At 44.6% G+C, this 22700-nt stretch overlaps 1 protein-coding gene and 2 long non-coding RNA genes across 3 annotated transcripts in view; 1 reads left to right on the top strand and 2 right to left on the bottom strand.

Annotated features, from left to right (window-relative positions):
* CDCP1 (CUB domain containing protein 1) overlaps nucleotides 1–12761 on the bottom strand; it is a gene marked incomplete at its 3' end in the record, with an annotated part of 44068 nt that extends 31307 nt beyond the window's left edge. The window contains exon 1 of the mRNA XM_081287580.1: nucleotides 12596–12761. Within this exon, the coding sequence (XP_081143706.1) occupies nucleotides 12596–12677 (82 nt within the window). The 5' untranslated portion in view covers nucleotides 12678–12761. The remainder of the gene's footprint in view (nucleotides 1–12595) is intronic.
* The window catches only part of LOC308643113, a 622623-nt gene that overhangs the window by 309706 nt on the left and 290217 nt on the right, over nucleotides 1–22700 (bottom strand). The gene's annotated exons all lie outside the window — the stretch shown is intronic.
* On the top strand, nucleotides 5638–10980 carry LOC308645441. The gene is made up of 3 exons (XR_014021216.1): nucleotides 5638–5890; nucleotides 10332–10421; nucleotides 10546–10980. It is a non-coding gene; the product is annotated as an uncharacterized lncRNA (long non-coding RNA).

Below are 22700 nucleotides of genomic sequence, written 5' to 3'. Positions count from 1 at the left end.
AAACAAAAACCAAATTGATAAAAAAAGAAAAGGGAAAAAGAGTAGCAGACACAAATAAGCCCACAGACTTTTTTTTTCCCACTTTTTTTTTATTGTGGTAAAATATGCATAACAAACTTTGTCATTCTAACCATTTTAAATGTACAGTCCAGTGGCATTATACACATTCACATTATTGTGCAACCATCATCACCACCATCTCCAGAACCTTCTCATCATCCCAAACAGAAAGTCTCTACCCATAAAACACTAACTCTCACCTCCCCGCCCCAACAACCACCACCCTACCTTCTGTCTCCCTGAATCTGACTGCTCGAATAAGTGGAATTATACAGGATGTGTCCTTTGTGTCTAGCTTATTTCGTTTAGCATAACATAGGGGAGAATTAATTGCTAATCATTGATGTGAATGAGAACCAAAAGTCGAGCAAAACTACATGGACTCAATTCACACCCACACAGAAACATATACATGATAACCCCTTTGTTGGAAGGAAGAGAATATTTTGAAGGCAAAACTATGGTAGTAGAAGGCAAATCAGTCATTGCCAGGGGCCAAGGGGCAGGAACTGACTGTAGAGGGGTTGGAAGGAATTTTGTGGGGAAATGGAAATATCATATCATGCACTTGGTAGGACTTGTCAAATTGCACAACTGAGGTTGGTGACTTTTATGGCGTGTATGTTACACCTCAATAGAACTGAAAAATATTTTTTACATTTAGATAAATATTATGTGAGGCATAAAATAATGAAATGAAATGATAAACACCTGATCAGTAAAATATTTTTCTCTTACCCTTAAGTCTGGTTTTGTTCCCTGAAGCAACCATTACCATTTTGGGGGTGCGTTGGTCCAGGGGTAGTCGAGGAAAGTGTGGGTGTATATCTATATACCATTTCTATTTAATTTTTTTATTTTAACTTGCCAAAAGTTTGCACGTCACACCACTGTTCCGAACATTGAGTTTTCCTCTCCACAATGTACACTGTGCGTTACTCCACATCAGATTAAAGAACGCTACCTTATTCTTTTAAATGGCTGCCTGGTATTCTATTGGAGGCAGTGTAATTTATCTACCTGGTTTCTATGGATGTATATTTGAGTTGTCTCTAGTCTCCAGCTACCAGGGAAAAAAGAAGACACTTAGCCAGAGTTGGAAGGTGCCAGTGAGACATACACCTTTCCCAGTGATTCTGGCTAGAACTTGGGTTATATTGCCCAACAGAGGTTGAGGACTCAAAGGCTGGAAGATATTATCCCAGGATGGGGCTGCATTTGGGTGTGGCTGGGCTTCTGCTAGATGACCCATGCTCTGTTTACAATGTGAAAAGTGTCTTCTGTGTCCTGACAAAATAAGAGCAAGCTCCTGACAGGGTTAACCAAGGCTGATGTACCTGATAAGATTGTCAGCGACTTCCAGACCAGTTCTAGAGGATTCTCCATCTCTCAATATGAATTAAAGGCCAGGGTACTGCCAGACTCCAATCCATGGGGGTTCTAGCTCTGGCATGCTCCAGTACAATCTCCACTTAAGACTCCTGTCTAAAGGAAAGCTGCCATCCCTAGAAGCCTTCTGGGACATTCTCATTCAGAGATCATGTGCAACTGAGCACAGCACTTAAGTTGTACAAAACCTGTCCGGTCAGTTCCTTGGCTAACAGGAAATTTGTGTGTACGAAGGTACTCTATTGCAAACAGCTTTTGGAAACGTTCTAATGTCATTGAAAATGGCTTCTTGCAGATTTCATCCAGCAGTTCCACTTCTAGGAATTTCCCCCATATATATCCCCATAGGTGCCCAAAGTTAATCCCTGGGAGTAGCTGAAGCAGGTCGTAGCATTGACATCTCCTAATAGGCAGCTGATTACATGGATGATGAGAATCTGCCATTGAAATTATAAATGTTCTTGGGCTCAACTCAGATGATCAAAATCATAATAATTCTGATTAGTGGAGAGATTTGTTCTAGGCCAGGACTGAGTGATTTACAAATGTCCTTTCATAGGGACCTCCAGCCAACCTCCAGATACGGCTGCTGCTGTTTTGTAACCAAGCACAGAGTCTCAGGGAGGTTAAGTCACTTGCCCAACTCACCAAGTTAATAAGCAGTGGAGTTCGGATTTGAACCAAGCTTTGCCCAATGCCAAAGCTTGCTGAGTAAGATCACTGTCAATAAGCTAGAAAGGTAACCATGAGCCCAGGAGGCGTTTGGCTCCAAGCCACCCATTTCTCCACTTCCTCGCTCTGGGTCAGTTTCTAGCCTAGAATCTGAGCTCTTTGGGATGTGTGCATTGAGGAAATGGGAAATACGGTGACATACAAGAATTCAGAAGTGTAGTGACCTATGGCGGCTGGATGTCGTATCCTTAGAAGTGTTGAACCAGACTTGCCAGCAGCGCAGTGGATAGAGGATGGTCATCCATCACATAGGCTGGGCCTTCCTGAGACGAGGTCCTTGTGGCCTGGGGACTCCAGCAGAGCAGAGGCACTGGGCACATACCTCTCCACTATGACCGGTGTACCACCTATAGCAGCTCAGTGTCAGGTTTGGGAGATGCCCTGAGACCTTCAAACACAGAGGCTTAATCTCATCACCTCTGTGATGTCCTGGGACCTGCATACCAAATGTTTGTAAGTTGCTCTTAGGTTTCATATTGTTTTAGTGAAACATCCTTGGTTGAAATAGCCTGATGTTCCTGCCTCCAGATCAGTAATAGAAGATAAGGCGTCTATTTGGGCAAACAAGGCATGTGCCTGGACACGCACCACTCCAGCTCGGCTTCCAGCTGGACCACACATGATCAGGAATTGCAGATGCTTCTCATGGTTCCAAGTGTTCTGTGACATGGCAAAATGCCAAGGAAGTGGGCAGACCCAGAAACAAAGACAGCGGCCCAACTTCAACTCTGTGCTATCTCTGGATTCAGAAAGTTGATGGAACTTTTATTTCTAGAGACTGTTTTTATCATCCCAGGCAAAGGTAGCAGATTGTCACCTTGTACACTCTTGCACAAATGGCACATTTCTCTAAGAACGCTTTGATCTTCTGTCATTGAGGCTAGGAGTGCTTGTGCTTCATTAAAGAACTTGAAGTTACACCATCTGTGCTCCTGAAGCTGTTTCAATTTTCTTTTTCAAGACATTTTCAAATTTATTATTTAAGGATGTTTGCACTCAGGCGAGGCATTCACTGACCCTGCAGTCTAATTATTGACTGGTGTTTCTGTCTACCAGAAAGTATGGCTGCTAGTGAAAGACAGCCCATCCCCTATGCAGTCAGGTTAACAAGGCTCTCAGTGGTTCCCTGGGCCCCATCCAGGAGAGAATTAAAAAGTGCACCTTATTTTCTGAATGCAGTAATTGAAGATAGGTATAAAATCCAGTGTGCTCTTTCACTGGGCTACATCCTTAGCCCTTTTTATTTTTTAATTTTGAGACAAAGTCTCGCTAAGTTGCTGAGGCTGGCCTTGAACTTGTGATCCTCCTGCCTCAGCCTTCTAAGTAGCCAGGATCACAGGCCCACACCATGGCACCCAGCAAGAAAGAACTTTTCATTTCATAAACATTTAAAGACATCCAATCAGATGTCTATAAAGAATATTCTGATTTTCTACTGTATTCTATCACAAATCTGCATTGCTATACAGTGACGTAGTTAAAATGGAGGACCTCACGGGACAATACAAAGTTCTTGTCATGTTCATTATTGCTACTAATAAGCTGCCCTTCACCATGAGGACACTGCTGAGCCACATGTAAGCCCAGACACTTGAGGTATTGCTATTTCCTTCAGCCTTTTCCCCTATATCTTCCTATGAGATACCTACAGAAAGAGCAAATAACAACTGTAGCCACACTGCACCTGTGTCTACCTGGCTTCTTTCATTGTTTCATTAGCAGTTCATCATTATTTTCTGGTTATTCCAGAGAAGGACTGCGTTCCTGCCAACCTGCCCACACCCCATCCACTGTTTCCTGGACCCAGGTTGAAAGGGATCAGCGGAGACCCTGGGCACATTTCACAGAGCAAAGGGGCCAGGCCCTGATGCAGGGTGGAGAACAATCTCCCCCACCTCTGCAGAGACAGCAAGCTTGGGCTCCTTTGACAATCCACACTTTCTTTTCTCCTCTAACTTTCCAGTTTTCCCATGATTTGTGTCCACACATGAAGCCTTGGGGACTGTTTTTCCTTTCTCCTCCTCGTCTATCTGATTTGCATCAGATTTGAAGCCAGAAGACCCAAGCTTTAGAATTTTCTGCCCTTGCCACTTTCTCACAGTGTGACCTGAAAAAGTGACCTCACTTCTATAAGATTCCTAGAAAGATTTGCCAAGAGACCTTGACCATGTACTTGTTTATTCCACAGGTAGGTACCAAAGGCCACCAGGTACCAGGTGTGATTCTAGCCACTTAACTCGTGGTGCTTGGACATAAAACTTCCTGAGGGTCCCCAGGAGGTCCACAAGTTGGCTTTGGTTTAAATCAGTTCATAAAACACGTGTGCAAGAAGTTTTCTATGTGTGGTCAAACTCATCGATTATAAAGATCAGAAAACAGAGGCCCAGAGGGGTGAGGCAACTGCCCCCAGTCTCATAGAAAGCTAACTGTTGACATGATTGAGGTTAGAACTGGGAATCCTGACCATTCTGCTGGCTGCCTGCAAAATGGATATTCCCGGCTGCCTCCTGGGCTCACAACCACACTACACAACCCAGCCTCCCTTCTGCCTCAGTGGGGCTGTGCTGTCGAGGTCCAGCCCACACAACAGCAGCAGCAGTGATGTGAGCAACTTCCTTTTGTGGCTCACGAAAACCTCCAATGTGAGATTTCTCATGCGCTGCTTGACTCTATCTGTTTGATGCAGATGAACACAGAAGCAAGCATGTTGAAGGGGCTGGGGATGTGGCTGAAGCGGTAGCGCGCTCGCCTGGCATGCGTGCGGCCCGGGTTCGATCCTCAGCACCACATACCAACAAAGATGTTGTGTCCGCCGAGAACTAAAAAATAAATATTAAAAATTCTCTCTCTCTCTCTCCTCTCTTACTCTCTCTCTTAAAAAAAAAAAAAGTATGTTGAAGACGGCAGGTCTCAAAAAATGGAAAAGCCTGAGTCCCTACATCACAGCTTGGAGGACATCCTCTGTTTTGCATCTTAGGTGAGCAAGAAAAAAAAATATCTATCGTGTGTGAACTATCGTACACATTTGGGTATATGTATCGGAGCAGCTTAAGACAGTTGTACCCTAAATATGAGACCTAAAGTATGGAATTGTTAAGAGCTAACTAATCATCGGTGTAAATGTGAAGAGCCACCAGAGGCTTCGGTCTGCTTGACATGCAGGGCTCAGGGCATCCTGAAATGGTTCAGGAAGATAAGGACCACAAGGTGTCCCTTGCAATCAGTAAGAGGTCACCCTGCCCCTTGCAATCAACAAAAGGTCACTCTGCAACAATGAAGTGTAATGAGCAGAGAATGGAAGGCATGAAGTCATGTGACTTTCTAGATGTGTGTCAGAGGAGGAAAAAGACAGAGGTCACCGCCCAGGAACAGGGAGTCGCTGCGTGATTTTCACTAATAAGAAAAACTTATTGTAAGACAAATAGCCACAGAGAGCTTGAAGAGGACCCAGTGACTGCATGATTTACATGGGAGTTAACTGATGGAGGCATCCATACCCCAGGAAGAGATTCAGAGCAGACATAAAACATTAACCAAATGCAAATACGTGAAAGGAAATTCAAAATGAGACAAGGTTTCGCCTGACATTTGTGATTAGTTTCAACTGGAAAATAAATAAATAAACCAGAAAGTGGAGTGGAAGCTCTTACTCTGGGAGGAGACCACCTGATCCACAGCCAGCGCCTCTACCTGCTAGCCATGACCTTGGGTAAGCTGCTGCACCTCTTTTTTATAAAATACTTATTTATTTACTTGCTTCACCTCCTTGTTTACTTTCCTCCATTTGTTTCTGGAGACTTTCTGAATAAACTCTTTGATCCAGTTATTCTTCCTCCAGGGATATTGTTTGGGTGGAGTGGGGGTGTTCTGGGGATTGAACTCAGGGGCACTTGACCACTGAGCTATATTTTGCATTTTAGAGACAGGGTCTCAATGACTTGCTTAGCACCTCGCTTTTGCTGAGACTGAACTTTCAATCCTTCTGCCTCAGCCTCCCAAGCCTGGAGGCTGGATTACAAACGTGCACCACTGAACCCAGCTTCCTCTAGGAATTTTGCCTACAGATGAACTTGCCCAACAAAGTTGGCTTCAAAGATAGGCACTGAGGTTCTGTTCATAGTAACAAAAGAACAGGGACAATCCATCCATAAGGGGATGGTTAAATTTAACATGCTATTCCCCTGACAAGGAATATTGTGCAGCTGTCAAAAGGCACCTGGCTGTTCTGTATGTTTTGATATAAAATGAACACCAAGATAAGAGTCCTAAGTGAAAAACAAGAGGACTATGGGGTAAATACTACACTAGGCACTATAGTATGCTTTGTGCACAAGAGGGAGGTACATCACTTATAAACAGCATAAAAATAGCTCCAGAACAATACACAAGAAACCATGGCTGCCTCTGGGAGGAGGTCCAGAGCCTGAGGCAGGAGGGGATACACTGCCCCACCCATTTTGTAGTACAGTTATGGAACAATGGGGATGCCTTCTGAGAAATGTATCCCTGGCAACTTCATTGTTGCATAAATGTCATATCATGTACGTACAGAAACCTAGATGGTGTAGGTCACTCACTTAACATGGCGACATGGTAAACACAAGCTGTGCGTAGGCTGCTGCCAGTTTAGCAGCACAGGTTATAATAAACCGTTTTTATTTGTGGTGCTGGGCATAGAACCCAGGGCCTCGCCCATGCTAGGCAAGGCTCCACCACTGAGCTACATTCCCAACTTTTTTCTTTTGTAATTTTGAGATAGGAACTTGGTATGTGGCTGTGGCTGGCCTCCAACATGCAATATTCCTTCCTTAGCCTCCCAAGTCACTGGGATTCCAGGCATGTACCACCACACTTGGCTATTATTATTATTATTATTATTATTATTACTATTTTGGTACCAGATATTGAACTCAGGGGCACTCGACCACTGAGCCACAAAAATATTTTTATTTAGAGACAAGGTTAAATAGTGCCTCACTAGGTTGCTGAGGCTGGCTTTGAACTTGCGGTCCTCCTGCCTCAGCCTTTTTTTTTTTTTTAATGAGTAGATGGAATATACTCTAAAACAATAATAGAAAGTGTAGTAGAGTAAATACATAACCAGTAACATACTTGCTTATGATCATTATCCAAAATTCTGCACTGCCCACAACTGTCCGTGCTTTTCTTTTGTATGATTGGCAGTGCAGTAGGTTGTTTCAACCAGTATCATCACATCTGTGTATAAAATGCATTGCTCTAGTTATGAGGACTGAGGTAGCATCACTAGGCCATAGGAATTTTTCACCTCCACTATATTCTTATGGGACTATGGTTGTATATTTGGCCCACCATTGACCGAGACATCATTAACATCATTAGATCGTGTGTAACTGTGTAATTCTTTTTCTACACAGTTTTTAAATTGTTTGATTAAAAACATATACATATTCCTAGAACAAATACAAACAACATGAACTGGTTTTTGATTTTTTTTTTTTTTTTTTTTTTTTGGTACCAGGGTTTGAACCCAGGGGCATTTTACCACTGAGCCACATCCCCAGCCCTTTTTATTTTATTTTGAGACACGGTTTCACTAAGTTGCTTAAGGACTTGCTTAATTACTGAGGCTGGCTTTGAACTTGCAATCCACCTGTTTCAGCCACCCAAATTGCTGGGATTACAGGTGTATGCCACTGTGCTGGGCAATTTTTTTAATAAAGAAAGTTTCTGGAGCTCAGTGAATGTCTCAAGGCTGACAAGCTCATGTGCCTTCGAGGCCCACGGTGTGTGGGGCAGAGCTCACTGTGTTGGGAGCTGGTTCTGGAGTCGGACTCTCCGGATGCCTCAACATCACTCCATTGCAGCTGGGTGGCCCTGGGCTGGTCACTTCACCTCTCTGTGCCTACTCAAGGGAAGTTAGTAGCAGTATGTGCTTGGAAACAGAGAGTGGCACAACACAGAGGCCCACTTAAGAGTTTTATCTATATTTTCTCAGGAGAAAATGGCATCATTTTTATTACTTATTGTAGAACTTCGACTTCATCCATCAAAGTTATTTTCGCCGGGGCATAGCCATGCACTCCTGTAATCTCAGCTACTCAGAAGGTCAAGGCAGGAGGATCATGTGTCAGCCTGGGTCATTTACTGAAAACTTGTCTCAAAATTAAAAAATAAAAAGGGCGGATGTGCTTCTTCTGCAACTAAGAGGTAGAGTGCTTGCTTTGCATACTCAAGGCCCTGAGTACAATCTCCAGTACTACAAAAAAAAAAAAAAAAAAAAAAGTAATTTTTGGCCAATGTTCTATTTTGGAAACACATACATTTACATCTTCAAACGCAGCACTTTAAACAAAACAATGCACAGGTAGTCTTGACTTGCATTCCAAATACAATGGGACCAAAACATCAGGAGCAAGAAAGACACTGGCCTGTCAACAAAGGGAGGTACAGTGGGGTCACCGCACACAGAGCAGCTGTCTGTGGACAATCACATAAATGCCCTGGAAGTCTCTAAGGGATTTCTTATGCATTTTACATTTAATAGCATTAGTTGCTAGTTACATATATGTATCTCTTTATGTTTCATTATTCTTTCCGAAACTGCTGGGGGTTTAACTTGTATTGCTGTGCAGTGGATGGTTAGATTTTTTCCCCACACCAAAGAATGAGATGTAGAGAGTTGGTGTTTTCATGCCGAATGCCTGGTTTTCAGGAATAGATTACTGATGTTACGTAGGAGATGCTCACATGCAAAACAGAAGAGTGGCTGGTGCAAAAAATGCTCAATATGCATCTGTGTCACAAGGAGCAGTGGTCGTCAGTGATTTTAAAAACTGTTGCACCCAGTAGAAATCCAAGGCTAGAAAGAAGTGAGGGAAGGAACCCGGCTGTCCTGGCCTGGTTGTCTAGAATGCTTCCAGCTGCCGGGAGAAGGTGATGGGCTAATTACAAGGTTGTGGTAAGTGGTTTGAAATAATTTGATTGTGGAATAATTTTTATAATTTAGAATGATAATTAAAGGGTATGAATTTTTCCTTACTCACCAAGGCTGACAGATTCAGCCATGGGTTCCCCCCATCAGAGGTCTTGTCATCTCCTACTGCCCCATCCATGCCAACCTCCATCAGCGGTCTTTCTAGCCAGCAAATTGCTCTGTCACCTCTACCTCCCCACCCCATCCAAACCCCAGTTAGCACTACTGGCAAAAATGCAGGTGAGACTTGTGTTATAAGCCAAGGGTTGCAGATCTATTTTCTTTGGGGCTACTAATACTACCTAGATGGAGGGAGTTCCGCAGACTCTTGAGCATCTAACAACCCTGCTCAGACTGCCTGCTGAACTAGGGAGGACTTTCATGGATGTTGGTGAAGCGACCCCAGTGACAGCCTGGGAAGGTGTGAGAAACAGGTACTCATACAGCAATGGCTGGAGGATACGGCAGGACAAGAGGACAACCTTGCCACAGCAACATAGAAACATGCATCTGAAGCCCTAAGACTCCCTCCTCACCCCAGCAACTCTACTTCCAGAATTTTAGCTGGACCAAATAGTCAAGAATGTGCAAAACAGCTGGGAGCAATATAAGCTCAGTGACTCTGAAGGCTGAGGCAGGAGGATCACAAGTTTGAGCCCCCCTCAGCAATTTAGCAAGACCTGTCTCTAAAAATAAATCAATTAATTAAATAAAATAATCTTCAGAGCAACATAGCCACAAAAACATTCTCAGATAAATCAAAATAGAATAATCCAGTTTCTACAACATATTATTTTATATCCTTGGCAACATGATTACATTGTTATATCATTATGTCGTCTACATGACAAAATTTGTAAGAACTTTTCATTGACTAGACCTGTCAAAATTAATATAAGCAGTCCCCCACTGTTGAATATGCTCTATTTTAAATAGAAAAAATTAGAAGCGACCTAAATGCCCAACAATAGGGGACTAGTTAAAGCCATACAATGAGGTTTTCCCATTTTTAGTTTATGCACACACTTGATGAAAAGACTGCATCCAAATGAACAAGGTGGTTTGCTCACAGACGATTTTTTTTTCCATTTGAGTTATATTTATTGCCAACTTTTCTGTGATAACTCTGTGCTACTCAAAATGTGTTGTTTTTAACTATTGTTTTAACATCCTTCTTTTACATCCTTCTTTATAGCCAGAGAGAACCTTCAGAAGAGCATGTGTGTGGGTGGGTGCAGTCATCACAGATGGAATGACAATACCTGAGGCGAACCAGGGCTGACAGGTAAGCCCCAGCACACATCTATGACTGGCAGAACAGCCCTCTCCTGTGACTCAACTCGTACAAATCTGTGGGGTATGGAGGAGGGCTGGTGGGACTCATCAGTCCTGCCTGTTACACATTCCAGATACCAGCCAGCAGTTCCTCTTTTGAATCTGAAGAATGACGAACACACACACTCACCCGAGGTGAACAAACACAGCATTTGATCCGTCTGCCTGCATCTTTTGGAGGAAACAATGCAGTAACACTGGGGTCACTGAACCAGACTCTGGTATCAGTTCTTGGAAAGCAACCAAGTTCAGGTTTTAACAAGGTTATGATTCCAACTCAATCAGTGCTTCATTCCTGGAAGTGGGGGAGTTGGTGGGAATGCCAAAGTCTGACCCACACACCCTATCAAAACACAATTGTCCTATATTTTCAGTTGCATGGAGATACCAAGTCCATTTCCACTCTGCTAAGTCTTTCTTCAGAGAGTTCAGGAGTTTATCAAACAAATCCACAGTGAGAGAGAGAGGGCTCTGGCTTTCTCTGTCCTTGCAAGATAGACTCCAATAACTTCCCAAAGGCCTCCACCAGTTAGATATACCCCACAACTCCAGGCAAATCAGATGTACTGCTGCTAAGTTCTATTCCCAACACAAAAGCCCTCAAGTGAGCATCACCATGGGTTCTCAGAGTCTGTTCCTGAGGTAATAGGGAGGAATTTAAGAAAGTGAATTGGGGAAGTTACTAGGCTTTGTGGTTTTTATACACCAAACCATCACACAGAGCTCAGCCCCTCAAGAACTTTCTGGACATGTAACAAGCCAGTTCAAGATAGATTATCATTTTGTCATCCATAATGCCTTGATTTACACCATATTTCCATGGACAAGTTCTTTCTGTTATCACAGAAAGTTAGAGACATCTCAAACAATTTTCAACACAGTTCCAAGAATGTGTGTAGACACACACTTTTCTCTAACACACTTATACCCATCTTCACTCCCTAAGCCGTTTTTTACTCTTAAACTGATTTCTTTCTCTACAAATGGGATGTTGAACTTCAGTCCTATGATATTACAGTAAATATGTATTCAATGTTTTAAATCTTTTCTATCTATTGTGCAGTAATGTCACCTAATGTTGGAGAAAGAAATCAGGAAACTTTCCTGCCTTGGGTTTGTAACGATGATTGTCACTGTCACGTCCAAGTTCAACCTCAAAGTTTAGTTTCATTCTTTAATTTACCCTAGTTTATCTACATGTCAAACATAAACACCTGCTTAGGTGCGGCAAATGATATCGAAAGTCCAAATCACTTCCTGGATAGGCCTCCTTCAAAAACACAAAACCTGTGCTAGTCTCAGAAAAGACCTCATTTCAAGTTCTTACATGAAGACACCAGATTATTTACTATGTTCTAAAACTTCCAGGGCACGTCCTCACTGGCACAGACCTCTTGGCGGCCCCTCCTCCCAAACTGAACTAGCCTAAGTTCACCCCGAAACTACCCAATGCTGCAGTCAAAGTCCACTACACAGAGATGCCAGGGGCAGGAGGAAGGTCTGGCCTTGGGGCGCAGACCCTGGCAGCTTTCTCCTACCTGGCGCTTTCATTTCGAATTAACACTCTTGAACTTCTGGAGAAGGCGAGGGGCTGGCGGAAGGGTAAAAGGAGGCGATCTGATGGGAAATCGTACGTCCGACCACTGTTTTCTTTCTCCTTGGCCCAGTTGAGGAGGTAGAGCGCTAGGAGCGGAAAGCTGTCTCCCCACACCCGGCGTGGTTCTCCCCAAGAATCCCAGCAAAGCCCCCAGGACGCACAGCTCGCCCCCTCGGACATGTTCCCAGGGCTAAGCTTCGGCGCGCCTTTCCCCCTTCGGCCAGCGCTGGGCTCATCCACTCAGTCCGAGAGGCTCTGGGTCCAACACACTCCCACGTGCCACGGCCTGAGCCCAGGGCTAGGTCGCTGGAACCCAGGAGGGCATCGCCACGGCGCCTGAAGAGGAGCGAGCAGGAGCCGGGCTGTCCTGGGGATCCTATCCCACCAGAGCACCCCGACTGAGCCGCCGCGCCATCCCATTCTGCAGTCTCCGCACCCGGTACTCCTCAGCACCCTCACCGCCTAGCGCGGGCCAGAGAGCCCGCCCCACAGCTCCGCGCCACCCCAGCCGCGAGCCCCGCACTCACCTGCCCCGCGCATCAGGCGCACCGCAAGCAGTAGCAGGCCCCCCAGCAGTACAACTGTGACCCTGCAGTTCTGGCCAGCCATGGCTCTGGGGCGCCCTTGATGGGGAAAACAACTGTAGTCTGTGATTCGGAGCGGCAGCCGCGGGCGCCGGAGCCTGGCACCCGGTCCGCCGCGCTCCGCCCTGGCTAGCTCACCTGCGCGCAGGCGGACCAGCCCAGGCTCCGCCCTGCACAGCAGGAGCGCCGCTGACCTGACCGGTGCTTCCTCTCTCTCCTCCTCCCCTTCCTGCCTCAGCCACCCGGTGTGGGGACGTCCTAGGCGCTGTAGCTGGGTTCCTTCCTACCCAGTGTGGCATTACGTCGGACTTGTCTCCATCTTCCCAGGCTTAGTCCTCTTTCCCAAAGCTAAGAATGATCAGATCTCTTAGTCCAAAGGTGCGAAGGCCTCACTTGGGGAAAGTCAATCCGACTTCTCTTCGCTGTCCAGGTGTGCCGCTTTGGAAGGGAATCATACTCGTGGGTCACCTGAGTCTTGGCTTCCTATGCTTTCTCTCCTACTGTTCGGCTTTGAGGCTCACCAGACATCAAGTCGGTGTTAGGGCTGCTCTTTGCAAGACCATGAGCCTGCAGCCTACCCCAGGCACTTTGCCTGCTAGTTTCTAATGCTCACAGCAACCCTTCCGTTACAAGCAAGGCAGGCCAGACAGACTTGCTGTGTTGGGTGACTGGCCCAGGGTCACCAGGTCAGTTGGTAAATTAGAGGAAGGATTTGGCAGTGCAGGATGAGTTTCACAGAGTTGTTGTGTTGAAATTTTGTGGTTGTGTGTGTGTGTGTGTGTGTGTGTGTGTAGTCTGGAGATAGAAACTAGGGCCTCTTCCATGCTAGGCAAGTGCTGTACCACTGAGCTACACCACTAACTCCTGGTGTTGATTTTTTGAAGAATGAATGAGTGAGAGAAGGCTGGAAAGGTAAGAGAAGAAACGTGAACAGGCCCCCAGGTCCCTGAATTGAGTTGTGAACATGCCCTCCCTGAACAAGGGAGTACTGTGCATAGCACCAGCTGCAGCTGTGCCCCCTACCTCTGGCACCAGAGGTGCTATGGGTTTCACCCTGCAGGCCACATAGCAAATGTTGGATCACAGGGCCAAAGGGAGAGACAGTAGATGCTTGAGGAACTCTTGGCAGGCAGACCAGTGTTTGGCCAAAATGACTTGATGACTCCTTGGGCTACCTGTGTCCATGGTAGACAGAGGCTGGGCCAGTCCCCCAAAACAATGTCGGCGGTCTGGATTTTATATATATATATATATATATATATATATATATATATATATATATGGCATTGAATCCAGAGGCGCTTAACCACTAAGCCACGATCCATAGCCCATTTTTACATTTTAATTGAGAACCAGTGTTTTGCTGAATTGCTTGGGGTCTGGCTAAATTGCTGAGGCTGGCTTTGAACTTGAAATCCTCCTGCTTCAGCCTCCTGAGCCGCTGGGATTACTGGCAAGGAATGGCACTTCTCTTGAATTCTTAAGGACACTGAGCCTCTCCAGCGGCCCTAACCCCATGGTCAACAGAGGTGAGAAGTCAGTCCCTTAGGAGGCCCACCCCCTTCCTTCTATGCATAGTCAAGAATAAGAATCAAGTAAACCTGTCCCTCAGAAGCCCACAGTTTATTAAGAGAGGCAGAGATGTCCAAACAGCCCTACCTATGGAGGAACCTAGAAGCTACAGTGGACCTTAAACTTTTAAATTCTAGGCCACTTCCCTCACTGGGCAGATCTCTGAGGAAACTGAGGCCTAGAGGAAAGGAAGAGGATGAAAAATAGGGAGGCTCTTGGTTATTCTGGCTGAACTGAGGGAAAATTCATTAAGAGTAAGAGATCTTGAGAAAAAAACCTGAACACCCTTTAGCAATGTTTATGCTGATCAGGAAGAAGAAAGCAGGTGTTGTCTTTTTCCCTAATTCTGAGCAGACATAGATATCCCAGCATCCTCTCCTCATAACCATAACTCTATATGCTATATCCCACATATAGTAACAACCACTACAACAACAATAAGAAGAAAGTAGGACATTGAGTTCAAAATAGCAGAAGTCTTGCTTGACAAGTCACACCTAAGGGGCTAATTGTTTCACTTCTCCAAGGTTTGCTTAACAGACCTCCTTGGAATAGTTGATACCAACTTTTTGAACATGGCATGAGATTCAAAAATTCCCAGATGTAGGGCTGGGGCTGTAGCTCAGTGGCAGAGTGCTTGCCTCATACATGCGAGGCACTGGGTTCGATCCTCAGCACCACATTAAAAAATATATATATAAAAAGATTGTGTCTGTTTACAACTAAAAAAAATTTAAATAATAATAATAGTTTCCAAATGTGAAGGATTAGTGGTGGTCTGGACAATGGTAGCAAAGAGAGAATAGTAGGAAGGTATTTCAGCACTCTGGTAGTGTCAGCCCAACTCCATAGTTGAAGGCAAGATGTTCTAAAATAATGTCTTGGTTCTTGGAGTGGAATGTGAACAAAGCATTGCCAAGGTGATACTGGTCTTAGAGATCAGGATCAGGTCCTTTTTCCGGGCTGTGGAAGATTAAACACCCACAAAACACAGAAGAAAGCACAGAAAGTAAGTTTTATTTAAGAAAGAGATAGGGACAAAGGACTTCTTTGGGTGTGTCTTGCTCTGTTATAGACCCCAGGACCCCCCCCCCCCATACATACACACTTTCTCTTTCTTCTCCTTAGGAACATAGGGGCAGGAAGGATCAGGAACACAAAAGACTCCAGGTGCCAGGAAGTGCAATCCCAGAGGCTAGCTGAGAGCGACCCTTTTGTCTTTTCTTTGATAACCAGCCTTCATCTTCTCAACCCCCCATCATTGATTACCTACAATGACTGCCTGACCTTTGCCCCCACCTCAGTTTGTCAGTTTGTTGAAGGGTGTTTCATATCCTGCCCCCTCAGGCCAGGTGGTGCTGCAAACTGTCGCCTTTTGGCAAAGAAACTGTGTGGGGAGTCAGTACAGTGGGCTCATCTTATACGATTATTCTCTTAAACCTCATGTTCTTATTCAAGGTATGGATCTGTTTCGTGTTTACAAGCATGGAGGAATAGAAGGAATCAATTTGAAGAATGTGTTTCTGAACTGGAGAGAAATTCAGGCAGTTATCATCCATCACCAGAGAAGAATGACAGATGGAGAGATGATTTTGAAAATAGACCATCCCTTCTAAATTTTTGATCTTTGTGAAAACGACAAAGGCTACAAAGCAGGAATTTTTGAAAATTTATAATCCTACCTTGGTAGGGAGAACAGAGAGAAGACAACAGCAAAATCACCTCGTGGGAAGCTAGAAAGCAGAGGGACAGATGGTACGTACCTGCCTTCGGAACTCAGAGGTGCCAAAACCCTATTTGAATAGGGGAAAATTGAGAAGTGACAGAGTTGACACTGTGAAGTCCTCAAAAAACAAACAAGCAAAAACAAAACCCTCAGGAAAGGACAGTTCCAGTTCTGGGGATGGAAGGTGAAGAAGAAGACTGGGAGAAAACTGTTTGAGAAGTACTATAGTTAGTAGCTCCCGGAAACCTGCCTGATTTCCTTCTGGCTGGGCAGCTGTCCCTCCTGCATCCCAGAAGTCTGAGTGTTGTTTTCTAGGAAGACTGAAATGTTGGAATCTGGGCTGAGGGCTGCGGGTGTAGCTGAAGGCCCGGGAAACATTCTGAAAACCGGGAGATAAAAGAGAACATTTGTACCTGTGTCTGACTGCTGAGAGCCTTCCTCCCCTTCCCAACTAGCCTCATAGAATGGGATGAAGGGGCTTGATCATCCATACTGGAGAAGAAAGAATCTTCTCATCTTCTTTTAGGGAGTTTGAGGATCACAAGAGGAAAGACCAAAAGATATAGACATTGACCCCCTCCACGGGTTGAAGGGCTCCCTACCACGAGGCTCCCATTTGGCAAGCCGGCTGACACAGCTGCTTAATCTCTCACTTTTAAATCTGATCAGATCTGACAACCCAGGAAAGTGTCTAACAGAGGAAAAAGAATAGAAAAAAAAAATCCAACGAATTAACCAAACAAACAAAAAAAAAGTCACATGGAAGAAAGAGAGAATACAAGAAGAAAACAAAGCAAAGCAAACAAAAACATGATCAACTTTCTCAGAAAGAAATTATCTATGAAGTAGGAACAGGATGTAATAAAAAAATAATAGTAATAGTTTTTGGAAATTAAAAAATGATATAAAAAAGAGAGGTTGGCAGTGTAGTTCAGTGGTGTATCACCTGCTTATCATGCATACGACCCAGGATTCAATCCCCATTGCCAAAAAAATCATAAATAGATAGATAGATTAAGCACAGCTCAGGAGCCCCAATGTGTATACAGTGGGTTTTCTAGAAAAAAAAAAAGAGAATAGATTAAATAGAGGAGAAGACAACATCAATGACATCATTCAAGAAGTTCCCCAGGCAGGAATGACATGAGTTTCTGGACTTGAAAACTCATGGAATGTCCTGAACAGTGGATCATGTAGTGGATCACATCAAAGTACTGTGTTGAAATTTCAGAAACCTAGGGACAAAGAGGGCTGTGACTTTCAGAGGTAAGAAATGGACCTCACAGACAAGAACAAAAATCAAAATGGTTCTGAATTTCTCCAGAACAACACTGGAAGCTGAAAGACAAGAATCAATATATTCAAAATTCTGGGGGCTGGGGTTGTGGCTCAGTGGTAGAGCGCTTGCCTAGCATGCGCGAGGCACCGGGTTTGATCCTCAGCACCACATAAATGTAAAATAAGGATATTGTGTCCACCTAAAACTAAAAAATAAATATTAAAAAATATATCTTCAAAATTATGAAGGAAGATAAGTTCCATCTTGGAAATCAGAATATCCAGACAAACTACCAAGTTAAAAGGTAAGGTAGAAAATGCACGCATGTGCACACACACACACACACACACACACACACACACACAAATAGTCTCCCAGACACCTTTTCCTCAGGAAAATACTGGAAGATATATATGTTAAAACAAGAAATACATGAAACACAGCCCTTGAGTATTTCTTTGTGTAATCCTCATGTTTATGCGGATATAGGTTTGTAGAGGCTGAGATTAATCACCTTAAAAATAGAACACATGGGCTGGGGATGTGGCTCAAGCGGTAGCGCGCTCGCCTGGCATGCGTGCGGCCCGGGTTCGATCCTCAGCACCACATACCAACAAAGATGTTGTGTCCGCTGAAAACTAAAAAATAAATATTAAAAAAAATGCTCTCTCTCTCTCTCTCTCTCTCTCTCTCTCTCTCTCTCCTCTCTCACTCTCTCTTAAAAAAAAAAAATAGAACACAGACTTACGAATTAAAAAAAAATCAGGTGTAGGGCTGGGGATGTGGCTCAAGCGGTAGCACGCTCGCCTGGCATGCGTGCGGCCCGGGTTCGATCCTCAGCACCACATACCAACAAAGATGTTGTGTCCACCGAGAACTAAAAAATAAATATTAAAAATTCTCTCTCTCTCTCTCTCTCTCTCTCCTCTCTCACTCTCTCTTTAAAAAAAAATCAGGTGTAAAAAGTGATTATTTAGAATAAGGAAACAAATTACGACATTGAAGAAATTGAAAAAGATCATAAACATCACAAAATTCAGAAAAAAAAAACCCGTAGTATATTTACTGTGAACTGCCTGGTACAGCTCCTTTTCACTGATTTCTTCAGGTCCTTTTGCATCAGATAAGACACAATTTGACTCAGAAAGCATAAACATGAGGATTACACAAAGAAATACTCAAGGGCTGGGGGTTGTGGCTCAGTGGTAGAGCACTTGCCTAACACATGTGAGACAGTGGGTTTGATCTTCAGCACTACATAAAAATAAGTAAATAGGATAAAGGTGTTAAATAAATCTCCCATGGATTAAGCTTCCTCTGGCTCTGTACACTTCAAACTGTATCCTCCCTCTTTCCATATCCACATGCTTCTCGGTGTTGAACACTGGACGGCAGGCTCATGATGTGATACCCATTCAGGCCTTGCTCCTTCTGCTCTTCATCTGGTGAGTCAGCCTAGTGGGTAGAGGGAGTATTCCTGGAAGCCATTACTACAATGTGAGAACAAATAACTATAGATGAACATGAGTGTGGATTACTTGAATGCACCCTTCTAAACCTCAGTGAAATGTGACTCCAATTCCACTTAGCCAGATATCATCAAAACATCCACAGCCCCAGGATGCTATGTTGCCTAATGGACTGCAGGTGGGAAGAGAACTTTTTTTTTTTTTAATATTTAGTTTTTAGATGTAGAGAACTTTTTTTGGCAGTTAAAATATGTGCCTTTGCAAATGTTACAAAGACACGTGACCAAAAGGGTACAGCCTTTGGAAGGTCCTATGGTAACATTTGAGCTTTCCGGATTTCATGGTATGTGTGCCTCTGGTTGCAGGAAGCAGAGATCCAGCCCAAGGGAGGGGCAAGGAACTCCCAGGGTGATGTGCACCAGGCCTATAGAGAGCCCAGCATCCAGACTGAGTCAAGTCTTAAAGCATATGGCCTACTCTGGGCCAGGGGGTTGGGGCTGACTTCTGTGGCCACCATTCCCTTCCTAGTGAATACAGCATGGAGTAATCTCACATGGAGCCATTGCCTCTGGTGATGAGGCTCTCCAATAATAATGATGTTTCACTGAGACACGCTGCCACACCAAGCCCCAGCATACCTGTGCTCTATAGATGCAACAGAGCCACACTCAGTTGAGCAACCAAGGGCAGCCCCCACCATGGCTATCCCTGGGTTTCCAGAGCTGTGGAGTATGTAGACTCAGGAACTTTACTGCAGAGAGCAAATAAACTTTACTACAGGAGCAAGATGGAATAGCTTATCAACTGCTAATGTGGATTTTGCAGTCAGAGGTCATAGATTCAGACCCAGGCTCTGCCACTTACTGGCTTATGCAATTCTCTTTGACTATATGCCTCAGTTTGCTTGTCTATGAACTGTGGCTACGAGAGAGTATCCTTCATAGAGTGTTGTAAAGACTAATGAAACTAATACATATAACTCACTTAGCACCATGTTTGGCACTAACAAATGCACAGTAAAGTTAGCTGAGATGGCTTTGCTGTGGGGGCTGGCATAAAAGGCGTGCCTGTCACTTTGGTGGGGATAGACACTATGGAGGTGTCGGGGGAAGAGTTCTGGAAAGAGAAGTCTGGAGACACATTTCTTTACAATCTCATTCAGACTAGAAATTATCAGCCCCTCAAGGCAGGAAGTTGTCTCTGTCTTACTCATGTTGATGTTCCTGGTATTGGAAACAGTGCTTGGTGTGTTGTCAGTGCTCAATAAATAGCTGGGGAATAAATGAGCTTTTCTAGCCAAGAACACATAGTTCATTTTAAAAAGGGACGGGGGTTGGGGTGTGGTTCAGTGGTAGAGTACTTGCCTAGCATGCACAAGGTCCTGGGTTCAATCTCTGGCACTGCAAAAAAAAAGAAAGAAAAAAGAAAAGTATGTTTGTGTGTTGGGGGGTGGTAGGGCCCTGACTTCTAGAACAAGGTCATTTTGGCCCATGCAGATGTCTGGTGGTAACCCTGGTCTTGTGGAGTTGGCCAGAGTCTGGTGGGCATGACCTTTATGTGGTTTGAACAAAGAGGAGGAGGAGCATCTGTCAGAAGCAGGGGTCCTCTTGCAGTTTGCTTTCCAGGTGATTAAACAAGTTAACAGAGTTGAGATTCTTTCAGTGCATGATCGCTCTAGTGTCACTACACAGGCCGATTGCTGTTTGAGGGAGGAAAAACTCCCCCATCCCCCACCCCCACCCCCACCCTCCCCAGCAGTCTCACTTTGGGCAAAGCCTCTTTGTGACGCTTGAAACAGGGGAATTCGCCAAGGTCTTGGATTGTGAGGAATCTTCCTTGGAAAGGACTTCCTACACTGAGTCCTTGGCCTGGGGGGGGGGAGGGGAGGGGTAACCACATGGAAGGGTGGATTTCAATCTTGGGATGAGTAAGACAAATCAGAAAACCTGCATGGAGCAGCTGGTCGCCTGCTGCAGGCTGGGGGCTGAGTGCACTTGTGACTCAGGAACTGGATAGTAAGTGGCCGTGCATGTTCTGAGATCACCCCAGAGTGACCAGGGATCCACACTCCATCACCTCTCCCAATTACCTCCAAGAGGTCAAGATAAAATGCCAGTGGGAGAAAGAGGACGAGCAAAGCTGGAGACAGAGCTGACTCTTCTTCTTTCTTAAGCTTGTGCAACCGGCTCTTAGTAAGTCTCTTGCCCACAGGGCAGAGAGAGTCATGCCCTGCCCATCCCTCGGATGTGACCCATACCCGAGTCAGGGCCTTGCCTATCAGGCTTGCTCCTTTCTTTTCTGTTTTCCCCTGGAACTTGGGAGGTAAACGGCTTTTGTAGGTGATCTCTTCCCCCTGGAGAGGGAATCGAGTCACCCGACCATAGTGCTGGGGGCCTCCCACTATCCAGCCCCAGAACTTTTTCATCTTCCTAGACTGATACTCTGTACCCCTCAACAATAATTCCCCACTTGATCCCCACCCTCAGCCCCTGGCAACCACCACTCTACTTTCTGTCCCCATGAGCTTGTCTAATCTCGGTACCTCCTATATGTGGAACATATAATATTTATCCATTTGTAACTGGCTTATTTCATTTAGCACAATATCATCAAAGTTCATCCATGTTGTAGTAATGTGTCCGAATTTGCTTCATTCCTAGAGCTGGGTGATATTCCATTGTGTATGTGTGTTTGTGTGTGTGTGAGGGGGGAGTTGGGGACACCACCATTATTTCTCCATTTATCTATTGATGGACAGCAAGAATCCTGATCTTCAAATTCCCATTTCCAGGTCACCTGAATGGATTTTGGGGGTGAGCAAACATGGTTATGTTAATTATAACCCTCTGGTTCACTTTCCTCCACAGAATTCTGAAAGCACCATAGAAGTTGGACCGGAAGCGCAGAAGATCGACGTCAGAACAGGTGATTCTCATACATGCAAGCTGCACCACAGTTTCTTTTTTTCTCACAGTGCAAGTAATCCTGTCTTTGGATTTCTTTCTTTCTTTTTATTGATAATCTTTACTTTTTAGATTTAAGTACTCCCAGCTGTTGGACTCAGTCTCCTGTAGGCTTCTCATTCCCCAATTTCTCACTATCTGCCTCTACAGGATGCTCCTTCTCTGGGATTCTCTGGTAGGAAGGTGTCTGTGGACCACCACGTGTGGACCAATAGGAATGGCTCATTCCTTCCCTCTTCTTAGGAGCTCGTTGTGCACCTGAGCATATTAAAACTCTGAAAAGTCCTACAGTAAGGAGGACTGTTTCACTGCAAGGTTTCCCAAATGCATTTCACCTTCAAGTATTTTTACCTCATTTCCTGGATTCAGACACATCGTTTTTCCCCCCTCGCATTTTAGCATTTCTGAAATTGAGATGCATCTCATGGCTGATTAGATAAGAAAACGGTTGGAATATTTTTCTTAGAGGTATCTGCAGTAGTGATGTGAGATATACTGATGGTATTTGAGCTTCAGGAAATATGGGATTCATGACTCATTTGTGGATACACTGCAGAACCAGTGAAGTGGAAACTGTATTAAGTGGACACTATAATAAGAGACTCAGACGCCATCTTCTTAAACCCCCCCTTTCCCTCCTGGGCTGGCCTTCTTCCCTGGTTTGAGGCATTCTTTAGCTTTACAAAAAGCCTTAACCTTCTCTGCATCACACATTGACCCCACCAGAGCTTTGAGGAAGGAGCAAGTGGCCAGATCTGCCAGCACAGGAAACAACCAGAACATGCCCACCGTGCAACGGTGTGGAAGGGGTTGGACCAGACTTAGGCTCATTCCTGCCTTTCAGACTTTCCCTAGGAACTGCAGCCATGAAAAAAATGTACAGTATGAGCCATCATCTAATTTTTTCCAAGTAATAAAATATATTGGAAGGACCCAACGCTAGTTGTTAGAAATGGCAAAATCCAAAGGCGTTTAGGAGGAAAACTGGAATCATTCTTAGCACTCCAGGGTGGGCTTGGGATGGGATGCGGTGTGTAAA

The sequence above is a fragment of the Spermophilus citellus genome, assembly GCF_964194105.1.
Source record: "Spermophilus citellus genome assembly, chromosome: 3".
NCBI classification, from domain to species: Eukaryota; Metazoa; Chordata; class Mammalia; order Rodentia; family Sciuridae; genus Spermophilus; species Spermophilus citellus.
This window is presented reverse-complemented; position numbering and strand designations above follow the sequence as displayed.